We start from the raw sequence: 19828 nt of genomic DNA on the forward strand, positions 1-19828 counted from the left end.
ACATTTGTACGCCTATATAGTGGAACAGATTTTGCAAAAATAAGAGTATCTGAAAAATAATTTGGTCTTTATGTTCCATTCAGAGGGTAATATATTTTAAAATAATAAAAAGTTCTCTCCAAATATTGTTGTCCAAAATATTGAGCGAAATAAGGGTATATCGTACGTGAAATAAAACGGAACTCACTTTGAGGTACATGTAGAAATGTGCGAAAATATTCGAATCGTGAGAGGCGTTGTGGTTTCTTTCAATTTCTTACACTAAACGAAATATTTTTCCTTTACAATCCGTTATATTTAAATAAAAACAATCTTTGGATGATTTTATAATAAATAAAATTTAATATCGTACGTGACATACCGTACGTGACAGATTTTTCTCTTGTATTAATAGAAAATATACATTCGGTTTCAATGAACAATTTGACAATAGCAAAAAAACAGAGTCAAATTCATTTCATACTACAAGCTAATTGGGAGCCTAGTTTTCGCCGCAATTTTAGCCTAAAACATTAAAAAATTAAATATAATCAGTTTAAACTATTTCAAGGGTTTTTTTGTTTTTTCAGTCGTGGTAGCGATTCTCGTGGAATTGCCCATATGCGAAACTGAATTAAATAGAAGTTTTGCTATGACCAATTAGTAAAACATGTTGTAACTGATAACCCCCGGTGGTATTAAATTCTAGGATAGTTTTGGCTTACCGAACCCTAGACAGACAATTTCTTGCTATATCCTCAAGAGACTTTTGACATTTTCGAAAAATTTTAGAAGTAGTAAACACCTTGATATAAAATTAGTTTGAGGGCTATCATTAACGCTATGTTATCGGCTTAAATTACGCTGCAGTTGTTATTGTTTTATCAGTTGTTAGTTGCCGAGTTCATTTCTGTGGAAAGAAAACTATCGGTTGATACAGCACAGTCACTGAGTTCACAATCTTTGGTTGGGCGAGCGTAAATTAGGAGTTATGCAATTCATAAAAATTTTCAAATTAGACTTGATGGATTTTGAGTTCAGCTTACATTTTCTAGGTTCTTCGGATAAACAATTTGAAGGATTTGTGAGTAGTATCAATTCCGTTTTTGTTTCACTATTCTACCGATACTGCAATGGTATGTGCTCTGCTGAAATTAGTGAACTTGTTCCCGAAACCCGTAGTATGTTACGCAACACACGCTCTTCGGCAAGGGCACATCAATTCGTTGTCGACTGGACAGTGGATAGCACAATACATTACAGGGAAAATTCGTTCTTTAGCCGTACGGTCCATGTGTGGAATAAGCTTCTTTCCTGTCACTTTCAATATAGGAAAATTCAAATCAAATGTCCACAAACACTACTCCCTCTATCCTCCCTCCCATAACCTATTTTCCAAGTTCCAACACAATGCTTTGCATGAGTAGGGGTCATCCATCCCCAGAGTGCTGGTCCAAGAAAAAAAATTTTCACGAATGATTTTATCAATTCTAGAGCATTTTAAGAACCCACCTAAAATGTCAAATTAATGGATAAAAAAGCAACCTAAGATTAAAACGATCACCGATCGTTCACTGATAAGACATGTCTCTCCACTAGTGATTTGAAAATGATCATCAACATTATTAACTCGATAGGTTGGATAACAATATTTAAAATTTATATTTCCATTGGTTTAAAAGATACACAAAAAAGTACCAAAACCTATTTTTTACCCATTTCCTTCCCTAAAGGGATTCGAATTTCAAAAAAGCTCCAAAGACTTGTTTGCCCTTTTTTAATCCTTCTAAACCTTCGAATTTCCATAAATCCCGTCTTAGTGGCTCTAAACAAAGAGATACAATTTCATGTATCTACCTGGCGTTTGAGCTGGGCGATGTTGAATAAGTCAATCACTCAGTCAATCTATATATCGTCACCAAAAATTACTCCTAGATTCATAATTTTTGCTGAAAAAATAGAATTTTCAATATAAAAATGTTCATATTAACGACGCAAATCGAAGTACTAACGACGCAACTTCGAAGCCATGCGATGCAAACAGAAACAAAAACGATGTAAATCGATGCACCAACGACGCAACTTCGAAGCCATGCAACGCAAACTGGAACGAAATCGACGCAACTTCGAAATCACAGAAATTTTAAAAAGACGCAACTTTAAAAAGATGCAACCGACGCACAACGAAGCGACGCAAACCGGGCTATAAGTGTAATAATAAGGAAAGAACAAAATTACCAAAATCGAATGTTTAATAGATAATGATGAATAAGTTAAGAAATAATAAAAATCTGTTTAATGGTTAAATGAGAGAAATTAAGTTTATATCCCACATACTTTTAATTGTTCAATGGTTTTTTGCCTATCACTTTAAAAATGTTTGAAATGATGTTACGTTATTTTTGAAATTGTAAAAAATTACACAAAAAAGTAAATTATTCTGAATGTTCAAATTTGTCAAATCTGTTGTGGATTGGTCTCACTGCATATGCTGCAATTTTGTTTATTAACAAACCTGTTAAGCCAAAAATGAGCCTCTTCGCTGAACACAACTTTGCTTCAAAACAGTCGACTATAAGATAACCGGTTGCGCAAATCGAGAACCAGATTTTCAAAGTAATTTTGGATAATTTAGTAACTTTGTTCAAGTGCAATCTATTCATGATGATTATAAATGTCAAAACGTGAGCGCAGTAACACAGTTCGGTTTATAGTTAACCTTTCGTAAGTCCTATAGGCTTACGAAAGCCCTATAGGACTTACGAAAGGTTAACTATAAACCGAACTGTGATACTGCGCTCACGTTTTGACATTTATAATCATCATGAATTGATTACACTCTTTATATAGATTTCTAGCTTAGATCTTTAAAATTTCATTATATTTCATTAGCTTAAGGTAAACAAGGGGAGATTGGAGCAATTAACAGCTGATAAATTTCAAAACTTTTATATTTAATTTTATGTTTTAATTCAAACTTAAAGTTTTTTTTAATTAATAACAAAATATATATTCTACGAATATTGAATGCTTAAATCATAGGCTAACGAAACGTAATTGTCAAAAACCTAACTGTTGCAACAACAATATCAGGCAGAAATTGAACTAATATTTTAGAAAAACAAATATGTACATAATTACAATGAAATAAATATCAATTCCACTTTGAAAACTGAAAGTGGTTTCATTCTGAAAGAAATTTTCGTTTTAATTTTTCTGAACAAGCGAAATACGGAATTTATTCCACTTTCGATCGGAATGGAGTTCTGTAACAGGCATGTATACATGCTAGTCAATGTATTTTGTTGTTGTATCAGACATATGATTTGTTGTATTTTCGGTTGACAAATCGAAGTGTCTCGTCTTTATGTCTTAAATTTTAAACTTTAAGTTCTTTATTTATTCTTTAATTTGAATTTAAAATTTATTTAATTTCCAAATATTAAAAAAATAATGGCGTGTAGCGTCAAAACTTTACAAAATAAAATAAAAAAAATACTCAAGTCTGACTATTTAGAAAACTAAAACCTATAAAACAAAACAAAAAACAATATAAAACTATAACTATAAATTAGAATACGCAAAAAGAATAAATAAACCTCTTAAATAATCTACCTATCTATTAAAATACATATAAAATAAACGAACAACGCAAATATTGTAAATACGTTTTTCATACTAAATCAACAACTACTTACTAAAAGAAAAAAAGGAAAATATATTAAAACTACGAAAATAATAAATATTGAAATTAAACATTTATACCTACAAAACTAAAACAAATAACAAACACATACAACATACCTACATTCTTTATAATAAACTACAGAAAATCACACTATTTTAGTAAGTACTATTAACAACATTTAGCAACAAAACAAAAAATAATGTAAACAAAGAAATTAAATAAAATTCTTTATTTAATAGAAATACCTATTATTAAACTAATAGCTATAAAACAAAATTAATAATAATTAAAATTAAATAAGAAAAACAACTTATATATTGCACTGCAAGCACTGAGGAATTTGATTCAATTTTAAATTATAAGAAATCTCAACAACAACAAAAAATAAAAACCAAATACAAAGAAAAACAAACCAATTTCAAAAATTAAACAATTTGAGAATATTTTCTAAACTTGTTTGTCTAGTAATTTAAAAAAAACCCTATTGGAAAGAAATTAACCCATAGTGGCTCTGTATGGGTTAAAAAACAAAAATGTTTTATTATTTTTTTTAAAAAAATTTAATAAAAACCAATTTATTTATTTATATTGGTTGGTTTTCACTTTTTTCACCAGACAATTTTATTCAAATTATATAATTACTTTAACAAACAAATTTCATTATAAAAAGAACAAGACTATTTTGATTATTGAAAAGAATTAAACAAAAGTTTAAAAAACCCATTTCGTAAATTAAAAACTTTGTAAATATTAGATTTTTTGGAATTAAAGTCTACTTTATTTAATTAAAAAACCAAATTAAAATTTAATTCAAAATAAATAAAAAAAAATACAAAATTTTCAGATTAACAAAAAGAAAATGTGTTTTTATTTCAAAGTTTTGCAGGAATTGGAAAGTAGTCCAGGGGCCGAATTCCTTATCAAAATTATAATAAAATTTATGGTGTATGATTTCAAACAAGTAAGAGAGCTATATTCGTCTGTGCCGAATCTTATATACCCTTCACCAAATACTTAAAAATACAAATTTTAAATATTTTTAGGTAAAAATTTTATTTTTTCCAAAGTTGTTTTTTCATTTTTTTGGAAAAAAAAATTCGAATTATTTTAATATTTTTTTTGTGAAAAAAAAATTTGGTTTAAAAAATATATTTTCCGATTTTGACCCAACTTACACTATGGTCTTATATACGTTGTGCAAAGGTCTTTGAAATATCTATCATTAGATAACCATATTGTCTATATTAATGACTTAATAATCCAGATGTAGGTAAACAAATCGAGGTTGTCCTGATTTTTCCTCATATCTCAGCCATTTGTGGACCGATTTTGCTGATTTTAAATAGCAAACTTCTCGAAAGTATGTCTAAAGAAGTGGCCACTTAAAATCCGTACGCACTGTAGTAATCATAACAAAGCTCCCAATTATCAAAATGGAAAAAGATTTACATATGTTTTTAACAACAAATCTACCGCTTTTCTACAATGAATTGCAAGTCATTCAGCCCAATTATGAATAAAAAATTACGCGGGAGTTTGTTCCCCAGGAGTTTTTTGGCATTGAATTTGAATAGGAAAAATGAGAAAAGGGAAAAAACTCCCGTTGAATTTTTATTCATAATTGGGCTGATTATGTTCAGTTTTAAAAAGTGTAGACACAATGGAAAAAGAAGCTAGTGATAAAATTGTGCACAAATATCTAGAAAATCCGACTTTGTCTTGTTAAAAGAAACTCAAAATCTGATTTTTGGCAGATATCAGGTCAGAAATTTTATATCTCAGCAGCTCGAGGTTGTGTGGTCTTTAAATATGAATATGTACTTAAAATTGAACAAAAATATTAATTTGGCAGGCAATCCGCAGCTGCTGTTAGTTAGAAGAGTCAAGATTTTCAAAAATGTTTTTAAAGAATTTTCAGAATTATATATAAAAAGATAGTTGTCATTTATAAGCCATCACACATCTGATACAAATTTTTAGTCAAGTTGTCATTACTCAATGACAAGTTGTCATTACTCAAATACAACTAAGAGTGGTATAATGAGAATAATATTGATGTTATAGCAAAACACATCAAATAACAAATTGCCCAAATCTTCGTCCAATCGAGATATATTGGAGAATTGTTAAACGTAAATTGAAAAAGAGTGCAGGTACAGTAAATAACCAGATTTTGATGAGAACAAAGTGGAATAAATATGCTGGAATAACGGTAGAAGTGGGAAGTGAAGTTGTGCAACTATTAATAGGAATCATAAAAAGACAGGCAAGAAAATGTATTCGAAATAAAGACACAGAAACCTGCAGTTATATTTTTTTTAAAGCTTAATAATTTACCTTTAATTTCATGTATACAATATTGTATGTTAACATACGTTGTTTCATTTAAAAGTTATGCTCGTTTTAATCCGTCCGGATTTTAAGTGGCCACTTCTTTAACTGAATTATTGAAGATTTGGATCCAGAAGATATCTGGGGTTTCAGAAAATTGATTTCAACAGACAGACAGATGAACATGGCTTACTCGGCTCCACTATCTATAAGGATCCAGAATATATATACATTATATGGTCGGAAAATTATATTGTGGAAATTACAAACGGAATGACAAACTTATATATACCCTTCTCACGAAGGTGAAGGGTATAAAAATGGGGATTTACAATAGATGACGTATCTCTTAAACGCCAAGAATTGGAGGTCAAGAATTCGAAATCATTGGGAGCTACTCAAGCTAAAATTTCAAACGTTTTCGAGCAGCAGGATTCATCTAAAAGCTGGGAAGCATACGAATGAAAGACGATTTTGCATGTTCGAAATTATACTTGAACGCTATAGAAGAAAATCATTTTTGCACCGAATCATTACTTGCGATGAAAAATGTATCCATTACGATAACCTGAAGCGTAATAGATCGTACGTGAAGCCCGACCAACCAGCGGAATCGACACCAAAGCCAAATATCTATGGCGCTAAGGTAATGCTCTGTATTTGGTGGGAGCTGCTGAAATGATATGCGGCCAGAAATGAAACCGTAATATTTCATCATGACAACGTTCGAATTACGATGGCGTTATATAAGTTATTGGAAAGGTCTTTGAAACCCATATCATTAGATATCCATATTGTCTATATTAATGACTGATATGACTATATAATCCTGTTATATATCATAAATAGGTCAAAAATCAAGGTAGTAGTCGATTTTTTTTATTTTTGTGTCGGCCAGCCATTAGTTGGCCGATTTTCACAAATTTAAATAGCAACCGAACCGGGAGTATAGTCTATATATTGGTGTATGTATCAATCGTGAGGTTATTTGATCCATTGAATATTTACAAACAAAAAAAAAACAATCCAAAATAATAGTAATTTTAATTAATATTTTTATTTATAGATCAAAAAGTAGCAATTGAATACATAATAAAGAAAGGGAACTGTTGTAATATCTCATAAATCAAGTGAAACCTAATAATTAATTGTTTTGTTTTTAATAGCAAAAAAAATATGATGTAAAATAAAAATAATTAAAAAAAATAGTCATGACAAAATAAACAAAAAAAAAATATTTTTTTTCTTCATACACATTTTGGTGTAAATTTTAACTTAATAACTATAAAAAATCGAAGTATTAACAATATAAAAACAAACATACAAACCACACAATAAAAGCAATAATAAACATAAAAGTAAAGCTGTTTCCATTTTTGCAAAAAAAAAAACATAAATAAAAATTAATAATTCTGTTCCATTTATACAGAAAAATCAAAGAAATTCTTTCATTTCCTTTTCCAAATAATTCTTCCTTCTACTGTGTTCTTTTACTTAATTATAAATCGATTGTTGGTAGGATTGGCCAGCAATCCAAATGGGATTTGAATTGACACGTTGTGCTGGATGATAACATTCCCTTAGTTCCACACCAATTATGTCAACATAACGTAATGTATACTTGATGCCATAACTGCCATGCTGTGATTTCAATGTAAAACACTGACATTTCTTTACAGCCGTTGGCTGTTGTATCTGCTGTTGCATGGTTCCTTCACTTTTATTAAAGTTCAAATCCAGCCATTGTTCGTTTGGTTGTTTTGTTTGCGTTAGCGGCCTCATCAGCAATAGAGTTATTTCAAAATCATTAAAATTGTTATTTAATTTTGTATTGTTACGAAATTTTGGCAAAACTGCACAATATTGTGTCAAGGGATTATTCATATCCAAACATAATGTTGCAACTGTTTGATGTGTTAGGAACGAACGTTTATAGAGTAACAATAAATTTTCCTGATTTTGTTCGGCCAATATTTGCATTGAAGTGGCCATTTCAATTATTACATTTGTATATTGAAACAGATTTTGGATTTTAAGAAATTTCAGTTCATCGTTTTGTTTAAAGGTATAAACTAAAATATTGGGGGAAAAAAAAAAAAAAATAATGGTCAATTTAGAAAAATAAAACAGGGTTAGTGGAATTAGTTATTTATACAACCAAAGTAGAGACGTTAGTTATGAAATTGATATTATATCAAATCTAAAGGATTTGCAGTAAAGATTACCATTTAAATATTAGTTGTATTAGTTTTTTGTTGAAACCGAACAAAGTTATTCTAAACCAAAATAAATAAGAATATTCAAGGAACATTTTTAGAACTAGTTCTAAAATAACTAGTTCCAGAACGAATGTAATCAGAACCAAGATGAATTAACAAGGTGGCAGCGTAACTACAACAATACAAGAACAACTGTAATTTTCGTTTTTGTAAAACCTTCTAAACTGTAAAAAAAATTCACAAAAACGGGCTTTTTAAAATGAAAGTTTTTTTGGCACTTTCAAACAGGGATCGTAAATAACGGTTATCCAGAAAATTTGAAATCAAAAAATCTCTGTTAGAGTAAACGGAGACCTATACTGTTATATATCAATAGATTCGTATTGACGTGATCTTTCAGAATCTATGGTGACATTAAAAAAATGATCTCAATCTCAACTCCTCAGAAAATGTTCAATAAATGGTTGTTAACACCCATAAGTTTCAACATAAGTTCTCATGGTTGTGTTAACCATTTTCTGAGCAGTTTTGTTCAGTTTTTAAATATTTTTGGAATTTTGGTGTTTCTGAGGAGGTTAATCCCAATATTTTAGTTTATAAAAAAGCACTATTAATAAGAGTGCTATATTCGGATGTGCCGAATCTTATATGCCCTTCCCCAAAGTATACTTTAAGATAAACATTTAAAAAAAATGTTGGTAAAACAAGTAAGAAAGTTATATTCAGCTGTGACGAATCTTTTATACCCTTCACCAAATTATACTTAAAATAAAATAAAAATTTAAATTTTTTAATTTTCATTTCAAAATTTGTTTAAAAAATAAAAATTAAAATTTTTTTTAATTTTCATTTCAAAATTTGTTTAAAAAATTAAAAAAAAATTAATTTTTAGTCAATCAAATTTTATGCCAATTTTTTTTTTAAATTTCTTTAATTTTTTTGATGAAAAAATAAATCGGTTTATGCCGTTATATGCAAAGGTCTTTGAAATAAATGTTTCAAATCTTTCACAATATGGTATGTCCCCCTTCGCCCGGCACAAGGCAGAAAATATGAATATTAACAGAAAAAGTTATAATCACAGACCGAAAATAACGGGTTCACTTATATTTCAATGGTTCTCATTCGCAGCTATTTAAAAGTAATTTTTTGTGATATTTCACTGAGAGAGTGATTTTTATTCGAGAACATTTTAGGTTTGGAGTTGAGAGAAACAGAAAAGAAACAAACACAAATAATCTGGATGAGTGATTTATAATTAATTTTTTTCGTAAAGGTCAGCTTGTGACTTTTATTTGCGAACATGAAAAATAATTCGCAAAAATGCATTTGATGCAAATCAACGCTTAAATATATAAAATTTATCAAAAGATTAATAACAAATTAAAAAAAATTCTCATTTCTGTTACTCAGACTTCATTACTTCATATTTATCATATTCTTTCCATAATTTGTTAAAAATTACTAATATGTTATTGTATGTAAATAAAAGAGAAAGTAACAGTTATTAAGAACAAGAACAAATGAATTGTTTATCTCACACCAAACCATTAAAAACAACAAAAACGAATAAATGTTATACCAAAACCATTTAAATAAAAATCATTATATAACTGTTATTTTCAGTGATTTATTTTTATCACAAAAATATTAATCACAATTTGGGTTTTTTGGTATTTGGACGAGTTATTTTCGATCTCTGGTTATAATAATATAAACTGTTACTGGAATCTTGATTTGTTCCTAAACTAATTTTATTTGTTATAAAATACAGTAGGTATATAATAAAAAAAAAACCGGTTAACTATGATTTTCAGCCGTATTTTTAGGAAATAACTTTTTCGAATAACCTGTTGCAAATAATAACCAAGGTTATTCTTTATATACCTATCAATATTCTCATTATCAATATTGCACACTTAAATAGAAAATTCTAATAAAATACGAACTTAGGTATTATTTTGGATAATTATTTTAAAAGATACTAGGTTTTATATATTATGTTGAAAGCAATTTTTCAAATAGTTGTATATAAATGTTAATATGTATTAAGTTTTTAAGACACTACAACTACATGCTTCCAACTTATTTATACATATTCACCCTTATTCTACTTGGCGTCGTCGACATCGTCGTCAATATTGAGTCAAAAAATGGTATGTGTTTCTGCGAAATCGATAACAATTGATAACTTCTGACAAAATTTTATACTTTTATAAGTCGGGTTAAAGTACAAAACGCTGTCAAAAGTTACCAATTGTTATTGATATCGGCGTAACATATACCATTTTTTGACTCAATATTGACGACGATGTCGACGACGCCAAGTGGAATAAGGGTGATTATTCTTTGCAGAAATCACGAATAAAAAGTTTCTTTTTTAATTCCTAGTTTTAAATAAAAAATATTTAAGAAACATTTTCTCACTTACCCAATTCTGCTTTAATATCACTTGAAACGCGAAATACGTAATTTTTCTGCAATTCTCCGAAACATTCTTCAAAGATTTTTACAGCTATTTCGCAGATTAACAAGTGAATGTCACAAATTTTTGACACCATAATTTCAAATATAAGATAGGAATAACTACCGTTAAAACTATTTTTGATCAGAACCTGCACACAAATTAATTTGTTAAATTGTATGTATTGGATGTAATTAGAAGATAACTTACACCGGCATATTGTATATGAAAAAGTCTAAAACTGGGACCATATAGAATCACTGGTATGCATAAATTGTTGGCCAAACAATAAAGACGTAATTTGGCACAATAATCATTGGGTTGATATAAATGAGGATATAGTCTTTAATTAAAATAAAGAAAAACATTGAATTGTTAAGAAAATATTTTAAAATTAAGAATAGAATTGAATTTTTAATAAGTAAATTATAAATTCTAAATAAAATTCAGCTTTATAAAGTATTTTCTGAGTTTTTAACGTTAAGTTTTACATTTTATCCTTATTAAATTTAAAAATTATACTAATAAGTAAAACTCACCTGGAATGCATAGGTCCCTCATGACATTTCTTTAAAAATAAAAAATAAAAAAGTTACGCAATTTTTTAGATTTCCTTTTATATAAATAAAATGTATTTTTTTACCTTTATGCCCACAGCTACTTGCATTTCTTCTTTGGGTTTGGCCCACTGTATTTTCAAGTCTGCACCCCACATACCTATGCGCCCAGTATTTAATCTCTTCTTGGCAGCTAAAGCCACTTCATGATCTTCAAATTCAATGAAAGCAAAACCACGGTTTTCCACATTATCACGGCCGGGCACAAATTTGCTATTTTTCAAGGGCGGATATGCAGTGCAACTTTGCATATTAGGAAAGCATAATTTAAAACCATCCTCTAGGCAAGATAACGGTAGTTGCCTGGGAATGCCGCTAACGAATAGACGATTTTTACCCTGAGAACGAAACACACTCAAGCGTTCACCGTCCACGAAGAGGTATTTAATTAGTTCGAAGGCTGCCAAAGCATCCTTTTCACAACAAAAACGTACAAATGCATAACCGCGCGTTGTGTTGCCAGTGTCCATCATTAAACGGAAGGCATACACTTGGCCAATGCGATGCAGCCACACCAAAAAGCCCAGTTCATCCAGTTGGGGTGGTATACGCGTTACATACAATTCACACACATGAGTGGGACGTGGTCCAGTGTAATTATGTGGTGGACCAAATACTTTGCGTCCATTTTCTAATATGACTGGCATGCCGGTGGCGTTGTTGTATGGGGCGGTGCCTTTGTAACATTCGTTATAGTAGGAAAACATGGCAAATTGTAGTAAGTACTTAATATTTTGTAAATTTGTTTTATTTATGTTGAATATTTTTCTTTATTTCACATTTCTTTATATTTTCTTGACACAAAACACAATTTTTAATGATACACAAGTTTTTTTCCTTCAACTTTCTAAGGAATTTCTTTTAAAATGGCTTCTGTCGATCAATTTAAGCAACGGTACTTTATATCCAGTGATGATAATTTAGCTATTTTCTCATTAAAATTAGTGATTTTTAAACCCCTAAATTTTGGAGTATACTAGAGTTAATTCTTTTGAATTTTAAACATCTGTTTAGCTACATACTTAAAAATATTCATATATTACAATTAAATAGTGACTTGGCTTATTTATTATAGTAAATTTATACAAACTAAAGTATTTTATATCATGTACCTTATTTAGCGCGCAGTAAAGAAGAAAGTTTGCATCACTATTTAACAGGGTGTTTCAGAACAATGAAGAGCTTTTATGCTGCATTCATAGCAAACTGATGACAGCATTTTGTTCATGAACCATCCAACTAATATTATATTTTACTCTGGCAATTCCTGCTTTTGCAAAATGCTGGCAATGCTGTGAAAAAATTTGAATAGAAAAAAAATCATTTGTAAAATTGGCAGCCCTGGTAGTTTTCAACGGAATTTTTTGCGTGTGCCAGGAAAAAAAACGATCAAGCTTCATTAATTTTACTCAATTTACCGGTGTAAAAGTTAATTTAAATAGTTATTTTCTGAACAATTACAAAGAAATGTCAACCAACAATTTTACACAATTGAATGTCTATCACACAAACCAAATGGATTATGTACCTCCAGCTCAAGAGATTGTTGTGCACGCTGCAAATGCTCAAAATTATGAGTATCCCCTTTCAGAGGGCCAGTCATCGTCCGGTGTTTCTTGTTCTACACCCAGTGTAGAGTTAATGCAAATAAATGGCCGTAAAGTTTTGGGACCTCCCGAAGACTGGGTAGGTCCACCACCCTCCAGTGTTTGTGAATTATTTGTGCGTCGCATACCCAAAGACCTGAACGAAAACAAACTTCTAGCACCATTTTTACGTTTTGGTCAAATCTATGAATTTCGTTTACCTTTGGATTTTAATCAGGCGAATCGTGGTTATGCCTATGTAAAGTATACCAACGAAGAAGATGCCTCCAGTGCCATGGAAGTTCTCAATCACTATTATGTGTTTCCGGGACGAAAATTGGAAATTTTACATTCATATGAAAAGTGTCGTCTATTCGTTAGCAATATACCCAAACATTTGGAAGAATCGGAAATTGAGGAAGGTCTGCGTACAATTTTCCCAACCATGCAGCGCATTTACATTCGTCCTTCATCGTCCAACAATAATAACGATTACAATCATAATGGTGGCGAAGAGGGGGTAATTCATCAACAACAGAATGGTCAATTATCGGGTTCATCATCATCTGGCATTGGTTTTGGTAATCGTGGTCATGTTTTTGTACACTTTGCTACCCATATGCATGCGTTGGAGGCCAAGAAATGTATTACACCGGGTTTGGTTCGCATGTGGGGACGTGACTTGAAAGTGGTGTGGGCGAATACGGAAAAAGATAGTGACATGTCTAAATCGGTAAGTGAAAGGAATTTATTTGATTTCTTTATTAAGTCGATACTTATTAATCAAAAATTATTTCATATTTCACCTATTTTTAAATAGGTATTTACATTTATATTTTATTTGACCTTTTTATTAAACTTTTAAATAAGTATTACATATTTAAAAGTATAAATACTTCATTATTCTAATCAGATTCTTAAAGTAGGGCTTCGTTTTTTTGGTGTTTTATTAATGTTTAATTTTTTAAAGCTCTTATTTGAGTTTGATGGTCTTGTTCTTTTCGACTTTTAATTTAAAATAATCTACAAACTCTACTATTTAAAACAACAAATTGGGAACAAAATGCGATCAGGAAACTGGGATCGCATAAATATGGTATTAAACAAATGTGTCAAAAATTCAGAAATATGAAACATAATCTTGATAAATTTAATAGAGATACTATCAGTACCAACGGAAGATGTCTTCATTTCATTTAAAGCCTCTAATATCTCAATTTCACTTACACTAAGAAAAGACACGGCATTTTCAGGAAAAGTTGAAGCACCAAAATCAAAAGTTCCACAATCACCATTACCCCCATTATTAGCCAAATAGTCATTAAGACAATTAGCATCATGGTCAATAATAAAAGCTTCATCATGTAGAGCACCAGAATGCCTGAGGACCTTACACAAGCCATCAGTATTAAGATCCCTAAATAATGCAGAAAATCAGTAAGCTCTTTTCTTGCTCAAATCAAGGTAGTCGTGGTTTTTTGCATATATCTCAGCCATTTTTATGCCGATTTTCTCGATTTTAAATAACAACTGAATTGGGATTAAGCCGATATATTGCTGTATGAATTTGGTTATTTGGGGGCTACGCAAATTTGATTTCAACATACAGACAGACATGGCTACATAGACTCCACTATCTATACACGATTTTAGGAAAAATAAACTCAATCTGTGATCAGTCATATTTTATATAGAATTAGCCAGCTTGTTTTTATTTTATTTCAATGAAAAGTAACAACAAGCTTTCCTAGGCTAACAAACTTATTTTTCAAAAGTTAAACATTCATCTAAACTGTCTCAAAGAGATTCAGAATAAGTATGTTTAGATTTAAGTATCAAGTTCCATCATAGATAATTCAGAAAAGGTTTAAAGTTAAAGAAAAATACACTCAGCCATTTACAGATCTAATATTACCAATGCTAAGGAGTATAATCACATCCTATAAATGTATTTTTGTTAAACTTTAATGCCTAAAAATACTAAAATCGACATATGTTTCTATAGAAAACCTAGTAATTTTGAATTGATCTTAGAAATGTACATACATTTGGTAAAAGGTAATTTGAAAAATGAATTTACGGAATATTTTATAATATACTATTGTCGATTAATAAATATTATCAGCCCAATTATGAATAAAAATTCCCCGGGAGTTTTTTCCCTTTTCTCATTTTTCCTTTTCAAATTCAATGGGAAAAACCGGGGAACAAACTCCCGCGGAATTATTTATTCATAATTGGGCTGTATAAAAAAGCTGAATTTAAAATTCCTTAAGAATAAACCATACAAACATTTGTTTTGCTCTCCTGAATAGTTGTGTTTTTTAAGATATTGAAGATATTAAAATTTGAGTATGGAAATGATTTTCTGTAAAACGTTTTTAAAGTACATAAGGACTGAGATCAAAAAAACCTTAACATTTTTCCTTAAAACTTTTAAACCAAGTATTATTTCATTTTTTTTAAATAAATTTACCTTTGAAGAATATTTCAGTTATTATGTTTAATATCAATTAGGTTTATTTGTTGTTAATCTGATTAAAATGAATGAATGGCTAATAACTTGGCCAATAAGCGTTTAATCATCTGTGATCAATCATATTTCTGACCAAAAATAGATTTTTTATACTCAAAAACTCAAAATATCTAAATTCCCTAATAACTTGGCCAATAGCCGTTTAATCAAGAATGGGAGCTCGATCAGTGATCACTCATATTTCTACCCAAAATCGATTTTTTATATAAAAACTCAAAATATCTAAATTAAGAAAAGGAGCTCGATCTGTGATCACTCATATTTCTGAACAAAAAACATTTTTTTATATAAAAACTCAAATATCTAAATTCGCTTATAACTTGGCCAATAAGCGTTTAATCAAGAAAAGGAGTTCGATCTGTGATCACTCCTATTTCTGACCAAAAATTTATTTTTTATATAAAAACTCTAAATTCGCTAATAACTTGGCCAATAAGCGTTTAATCAAGAAAAGGTGCTCGATCTGTGATCACTCATATTTCTGGCCAAAAAATGATTTTTTTATATAAAAACTCAAAATATCTAAATTCGCTAATAACTTGGCCAATAAGCGTTTAATCGAGAAAAGGAGCTCGATCTGTGGTCACCTATATTTCTGACAAAAAATTGATTTTTTTATATAAAAACTCAAAATATCTATATTCGCTAATAACTTGGCCAATAAGCGTTTAATAAAGAAAAGGAGTTCGATCTGTGATCACTCATATTTCTGGCCAAAAATTTATTTTTTTATATAAAAACTCAAAATATCTAAATTCGCTAATATCTTGGCCAATAAGCGTTTAATCAAGAAAAGGAGCTCGATCAGTGATCACTCATATTTCTGGCCAAAAAATGATTTTTTTATATAAAAACTCAAAATATCTAAATTCGGTAATAACTTGGCCAATAAGCGTTTAATAAAGAAAAGGAGTTCCATCTGTGATCACTCCTATTTCTGGCCAAAAAATGATTTTTTTATATAAAAACTCAAAACATCTAAATTCGCTTATAACTTGGCCAATAAGCCTTTAATCAAGAAAAGCAGCTCGATTTGTGATCACTCATATTTCTGGCCAAAAATTGATTTTTTTTGTATATAGAAACTCAAAATATCAAAAACTTGGCCAATAAGCTTTTAATCAAGAAAAGGAGCTCGATCTGTGATCACTCATATTTCTGACCAAAAATCGATTTTTTATATAAAAACTCAAAATATCTAAATTCGCTTGTAACTTGGCCAATAAGCGTTTAATCAAGAAAAGCAGCTCAATCTGTGATCACTCATATTTCTGACTAAAAATCGATTTTTAATATAAAAACTCAAAATATCTAAATTCGCTAATAACTTGGCCAATAAGCGTTTAATCAAGAAAAGCAGCTCGATCTGTGATCACTCATATTTCTGGTCAAAAATCGATTTTTTTATATAAAAACTCAAAATATCTAAATACGCTAATAACTTCGTCAATAAGCGTTTAATCAAGAAAAGCAGCTCAATCTGTGATCACTTATATTTCTGGCCAAAAATTTATTTTTTTATATAAAAACTCAAAATATCTTAATTCGTTAATAACTTGGCCAATAAGCGTTTAATCAAGAAAAGGAGCTCGATCTGTGATCACTCCTATTTCTGACAAAAAAAAATGATTTTTTTATATAAAAACTCAAAATATCTAAATTCGCTAATAACTTGGCCAATAAGCCTTTAATCAAGAAAAGAGCTCGATCTGTGATCACTCGTATTTCTGGCCAAAAATTTATTTTTTTATATAAAAACTCAAAATATATAAATTCGGTAATAACTTGGCCAATAAGCTTTTAATCAAGAAAAGCAGCTCGATCTGTGATCACTCATATTTCTGACAAAAAATTGTTTTTTTATATAAAAACTCAAAATATCTAAATTCGCTAATAACTTGGCCAATAAGCGTTTAATCAAGAAAAGGAGCTCGATCTGTGATCACTTATATTTCTGGCCAAACATTGATTTTTTTATATAAAAACTCAAAATATCTAAACTCGCTAATAACTTGGCCAATAAGCGTTTAATCAAGAAAAGCAGCTGTGATCACTCATATTTCTGCCTGGAGCTAAGGCCAGAGCATAAAAAAGGTGTCCAAAAGTGTGGTAGATTGTAAACGAAGATGTACTACATGTTCGAACAAAGTTTCCTTAGTGTAACAATTTTCATACAGTTTTTCTATCCTGTAGTTTACTGTATTTTTCTATAGCAGAGGTACAGTAAAAACATTTCCTATATTTTTTTTCTTTCAGTCCAAAACTCTATTCGTACGCAATGTCGATCTGACGGTCAATAATAGTGACATCATTGATTTACTGGTTAAACATGTGCCACGCACGGCAATACGTAAAATATCTAAAGTACGCACTACAGCCTTTTTTGATTTCACCTGCCGTGAAGCGGCCGAGTACTGTCTTAAGGAATTGCAAGGTATCGTACTTAGAGGTAAACGTTTGGATTTGGAATGGGCTAAGCCCTCAGAACAGTAAGTTGAACTAAAGTTTAAGGAATTCCAATATAAAAAAGTACCTATTCTTAAACATAGACAATCGCTGCACCGCATGCGTAACAAGGATTTTGATGCGGTATTGCGATTGAAATGCATTGCCAATGGCTGGCATATTCCAGTTATTATATTTGGTTGTTACTACGAAAATGAACGTATACAATACGGCATGGTGATGTTACGTGATGCTTTGGGAAATGTTCGTGCTACTTTTTGCATTTTGAACTCCAGCGAATTGGTGGACATACATTCGCGCATGTGTGAGGTGGTGTGTGTTTTAATTGAATCTGTGGGTGGTTTTCCCAGTTATAATTATGTGTTTCAGGTGGAAAAGGATGTGGCACATTTGCGTAAGTTTGATGTTTTTTTTTAATATAGATTTGGTTATTATTTTCTTTTGTTTTAGTCGGCATGATTTCCTTGCATCTACACAATGTGGAGTTTGTGGCTGCTTGTGGTGTACCCCCTGAGTTGAGTTTTGATTTAAACGAAATTTTGGAACTTAGTTGGGCTGTAATTGCTTTGGCCCCCATCTCAGAGGAGACTCTTTTAACGGCCTATAAGGAAAGTTTTCTTATACATAACGACTGCACCTATTTGCAAAATTGGCCTTTAATACCGCATCGTGTTTTTGGAACCATCATGCCAAAATATCGCAATAAACCACCCTTAAAGTACAATCTCAACGACACACAAATTGTAATGGCATTTTGCTTTAAGGTCTCCGGCACAAATCTATCTTTAGCCACACGCCCCTTTATGGCATTTCCAGCCTGTGCTTTTAAACAAGTTTACGAAGGTTTACGTTATGTTGCCCTGCAGCTATTGCCAGTGGCCTTGACACAGTCCCGTTCTGTGGTTACCCACAACTTAAGTCATATACAATTCGGTGGTTGTAAGTATTATCATCCGGCTCAGCGTATTTTGTCACCCCCATTGTGGTTGACAGGTTGTACTTATAATGAATCCATAAAGCAGCCTGAGGTTTGCTCAAGCACCCTCAACTCTGCAACGTCTATAACATCACAAGCCCCAGACCAACAGGCAAACGATAACGTTAATTATCTTACAACTTTGCAAACTTTGCCCTCAAATAATATTGCTGGCATAATGCAATATCATCATGCTCCGCAGCAGCTACAACAGCAATCATACTTTGCTGTAACGACTCAACAACAACAACAGCAACCACAAACCCAGCCTGCATATTTTACAAACATGTCCGCATCTGTAGCCCCTTCTTTTACTATGCCTCCAGCTCAATTTGTATCTATTCCTCAAAATAATTTTAGTTTGACTTCTTAAAGAAACTGTTGATCGGTTCTCGGTTCTCGGTTCTTTTAGTGTGCATGACATTATTGATCGTTTTTTCTCTGTTTTAATGTGTAGTTTTTAACTTTTATTATTGATTTCTTTTAAAATATTTTATTGTTTTTTATAAGATATTTGCGTAACTTTGGAGTGAAGTTTTATGTTTTATTATTATTGTTCTTTTATCTCATGATTTTATATTTTAATTTGTTCATTTTTTCAAATTCCAATAAAATTTGGAATTGCCTTAACATGAATACTAATGAAATTAATTAAATTGTTTTTTTTTTATAAAAAAAAACTAAGAAACCCATCGTTTTCAGCGTCGGAGAATCTTCGGCTTGGAATGCAAAATTTTTGCTTTGCTGATGAAAGCTCTAAAATTGACTGACTGAATATGTGTCGAAAAATTTCGGTAGATTTTATTAATATTTTTTTAATATTCCAACAAAATAAAGAGACCAATAATAAAAATAAATAAAAAAAAAAATGTCGACAAAAATTATTATAAAATTTAATTCAAAAGTATCAAAGTGAATTCGTATTGTTATACAAAACATGCACCTTAAAATGAATTCATTAAAAAA

The 19828-nt window shown here is 30.3% G+C and overlaps 1 protein-coding gene and 1 pseudogene across 1 annotated transcript; one reads left to right on the top strand and one right to left on the bottom strand.

The window, feature by feature from the left end:
* Positions 1 to 7443: 7443 nt before the first annotated feature.
* Positions 7444 to 12027, bottom strand: LOC135958953 (uncharacterized; annotated as a pseudogene).
* Positions 12028 to 12697: 670 nt separating this feature from the next.
* On the top strand, positions 12698 to 19235 carry LOC135958433 (uncharacterized). Its single transcript, XM_065509336.1, has 4 exons — positions 12698 to 13617; positions 17677 to 17909; positions 17970 to 18280; positions 18337 to 19235. Exons 1-4 carry the CDS (start codon positions 12766 to 12768, stop codon positions 19233 to 19235), a joined length of 2295 nt encoding a protein of 764 aa, XP_065365408.1. The 5' UTR covers positions 12698 to 12765.
* Positions 19236 to 19828: the final 593 nt, after the last annotated feature.

Source organism: Calliphora vicina, chromosome 4, assembly GCF_958450345.1.
Source record: "Calliphora vicina chromosome 4, idCalVici1.1, whole genome shotgun sequence".
Classification (NCBI taxonomy): domain Eukaryota; kingdom Metazoa; phylum Arthropoda; class Insecta; order Diptera; family Calliphoridae; genus Calliphora; species Calliphora vicina.

What these genes read in the sequence shown, in the direction of transcription:
- LOC135958433 (XM_065509336.1), top strand. Translation starts at nt 12,766, where the DNA reads ATGTCAACCAACAATTTTACACAATTGAATGTCTATCACACAAACCAA. An exon ending in ATAGTGACATGTCTAAATCG is followed by an intron (nt 13,618 to 17,676) that starts GTAAGTGAAAGG and finishes TTTTTCTTTCAG; the next exon opens with TCCAAAACTCTATTCGTACG. An exon ending in TGGGCTAAGCCCTCAGAACA is followed by an intron (nt 17,910 to 17,969) that starts GTAAGTTGAACT and finishes TCTTAAACATAG; the next exon opens with ACAATCGCTGCACCGCATGC.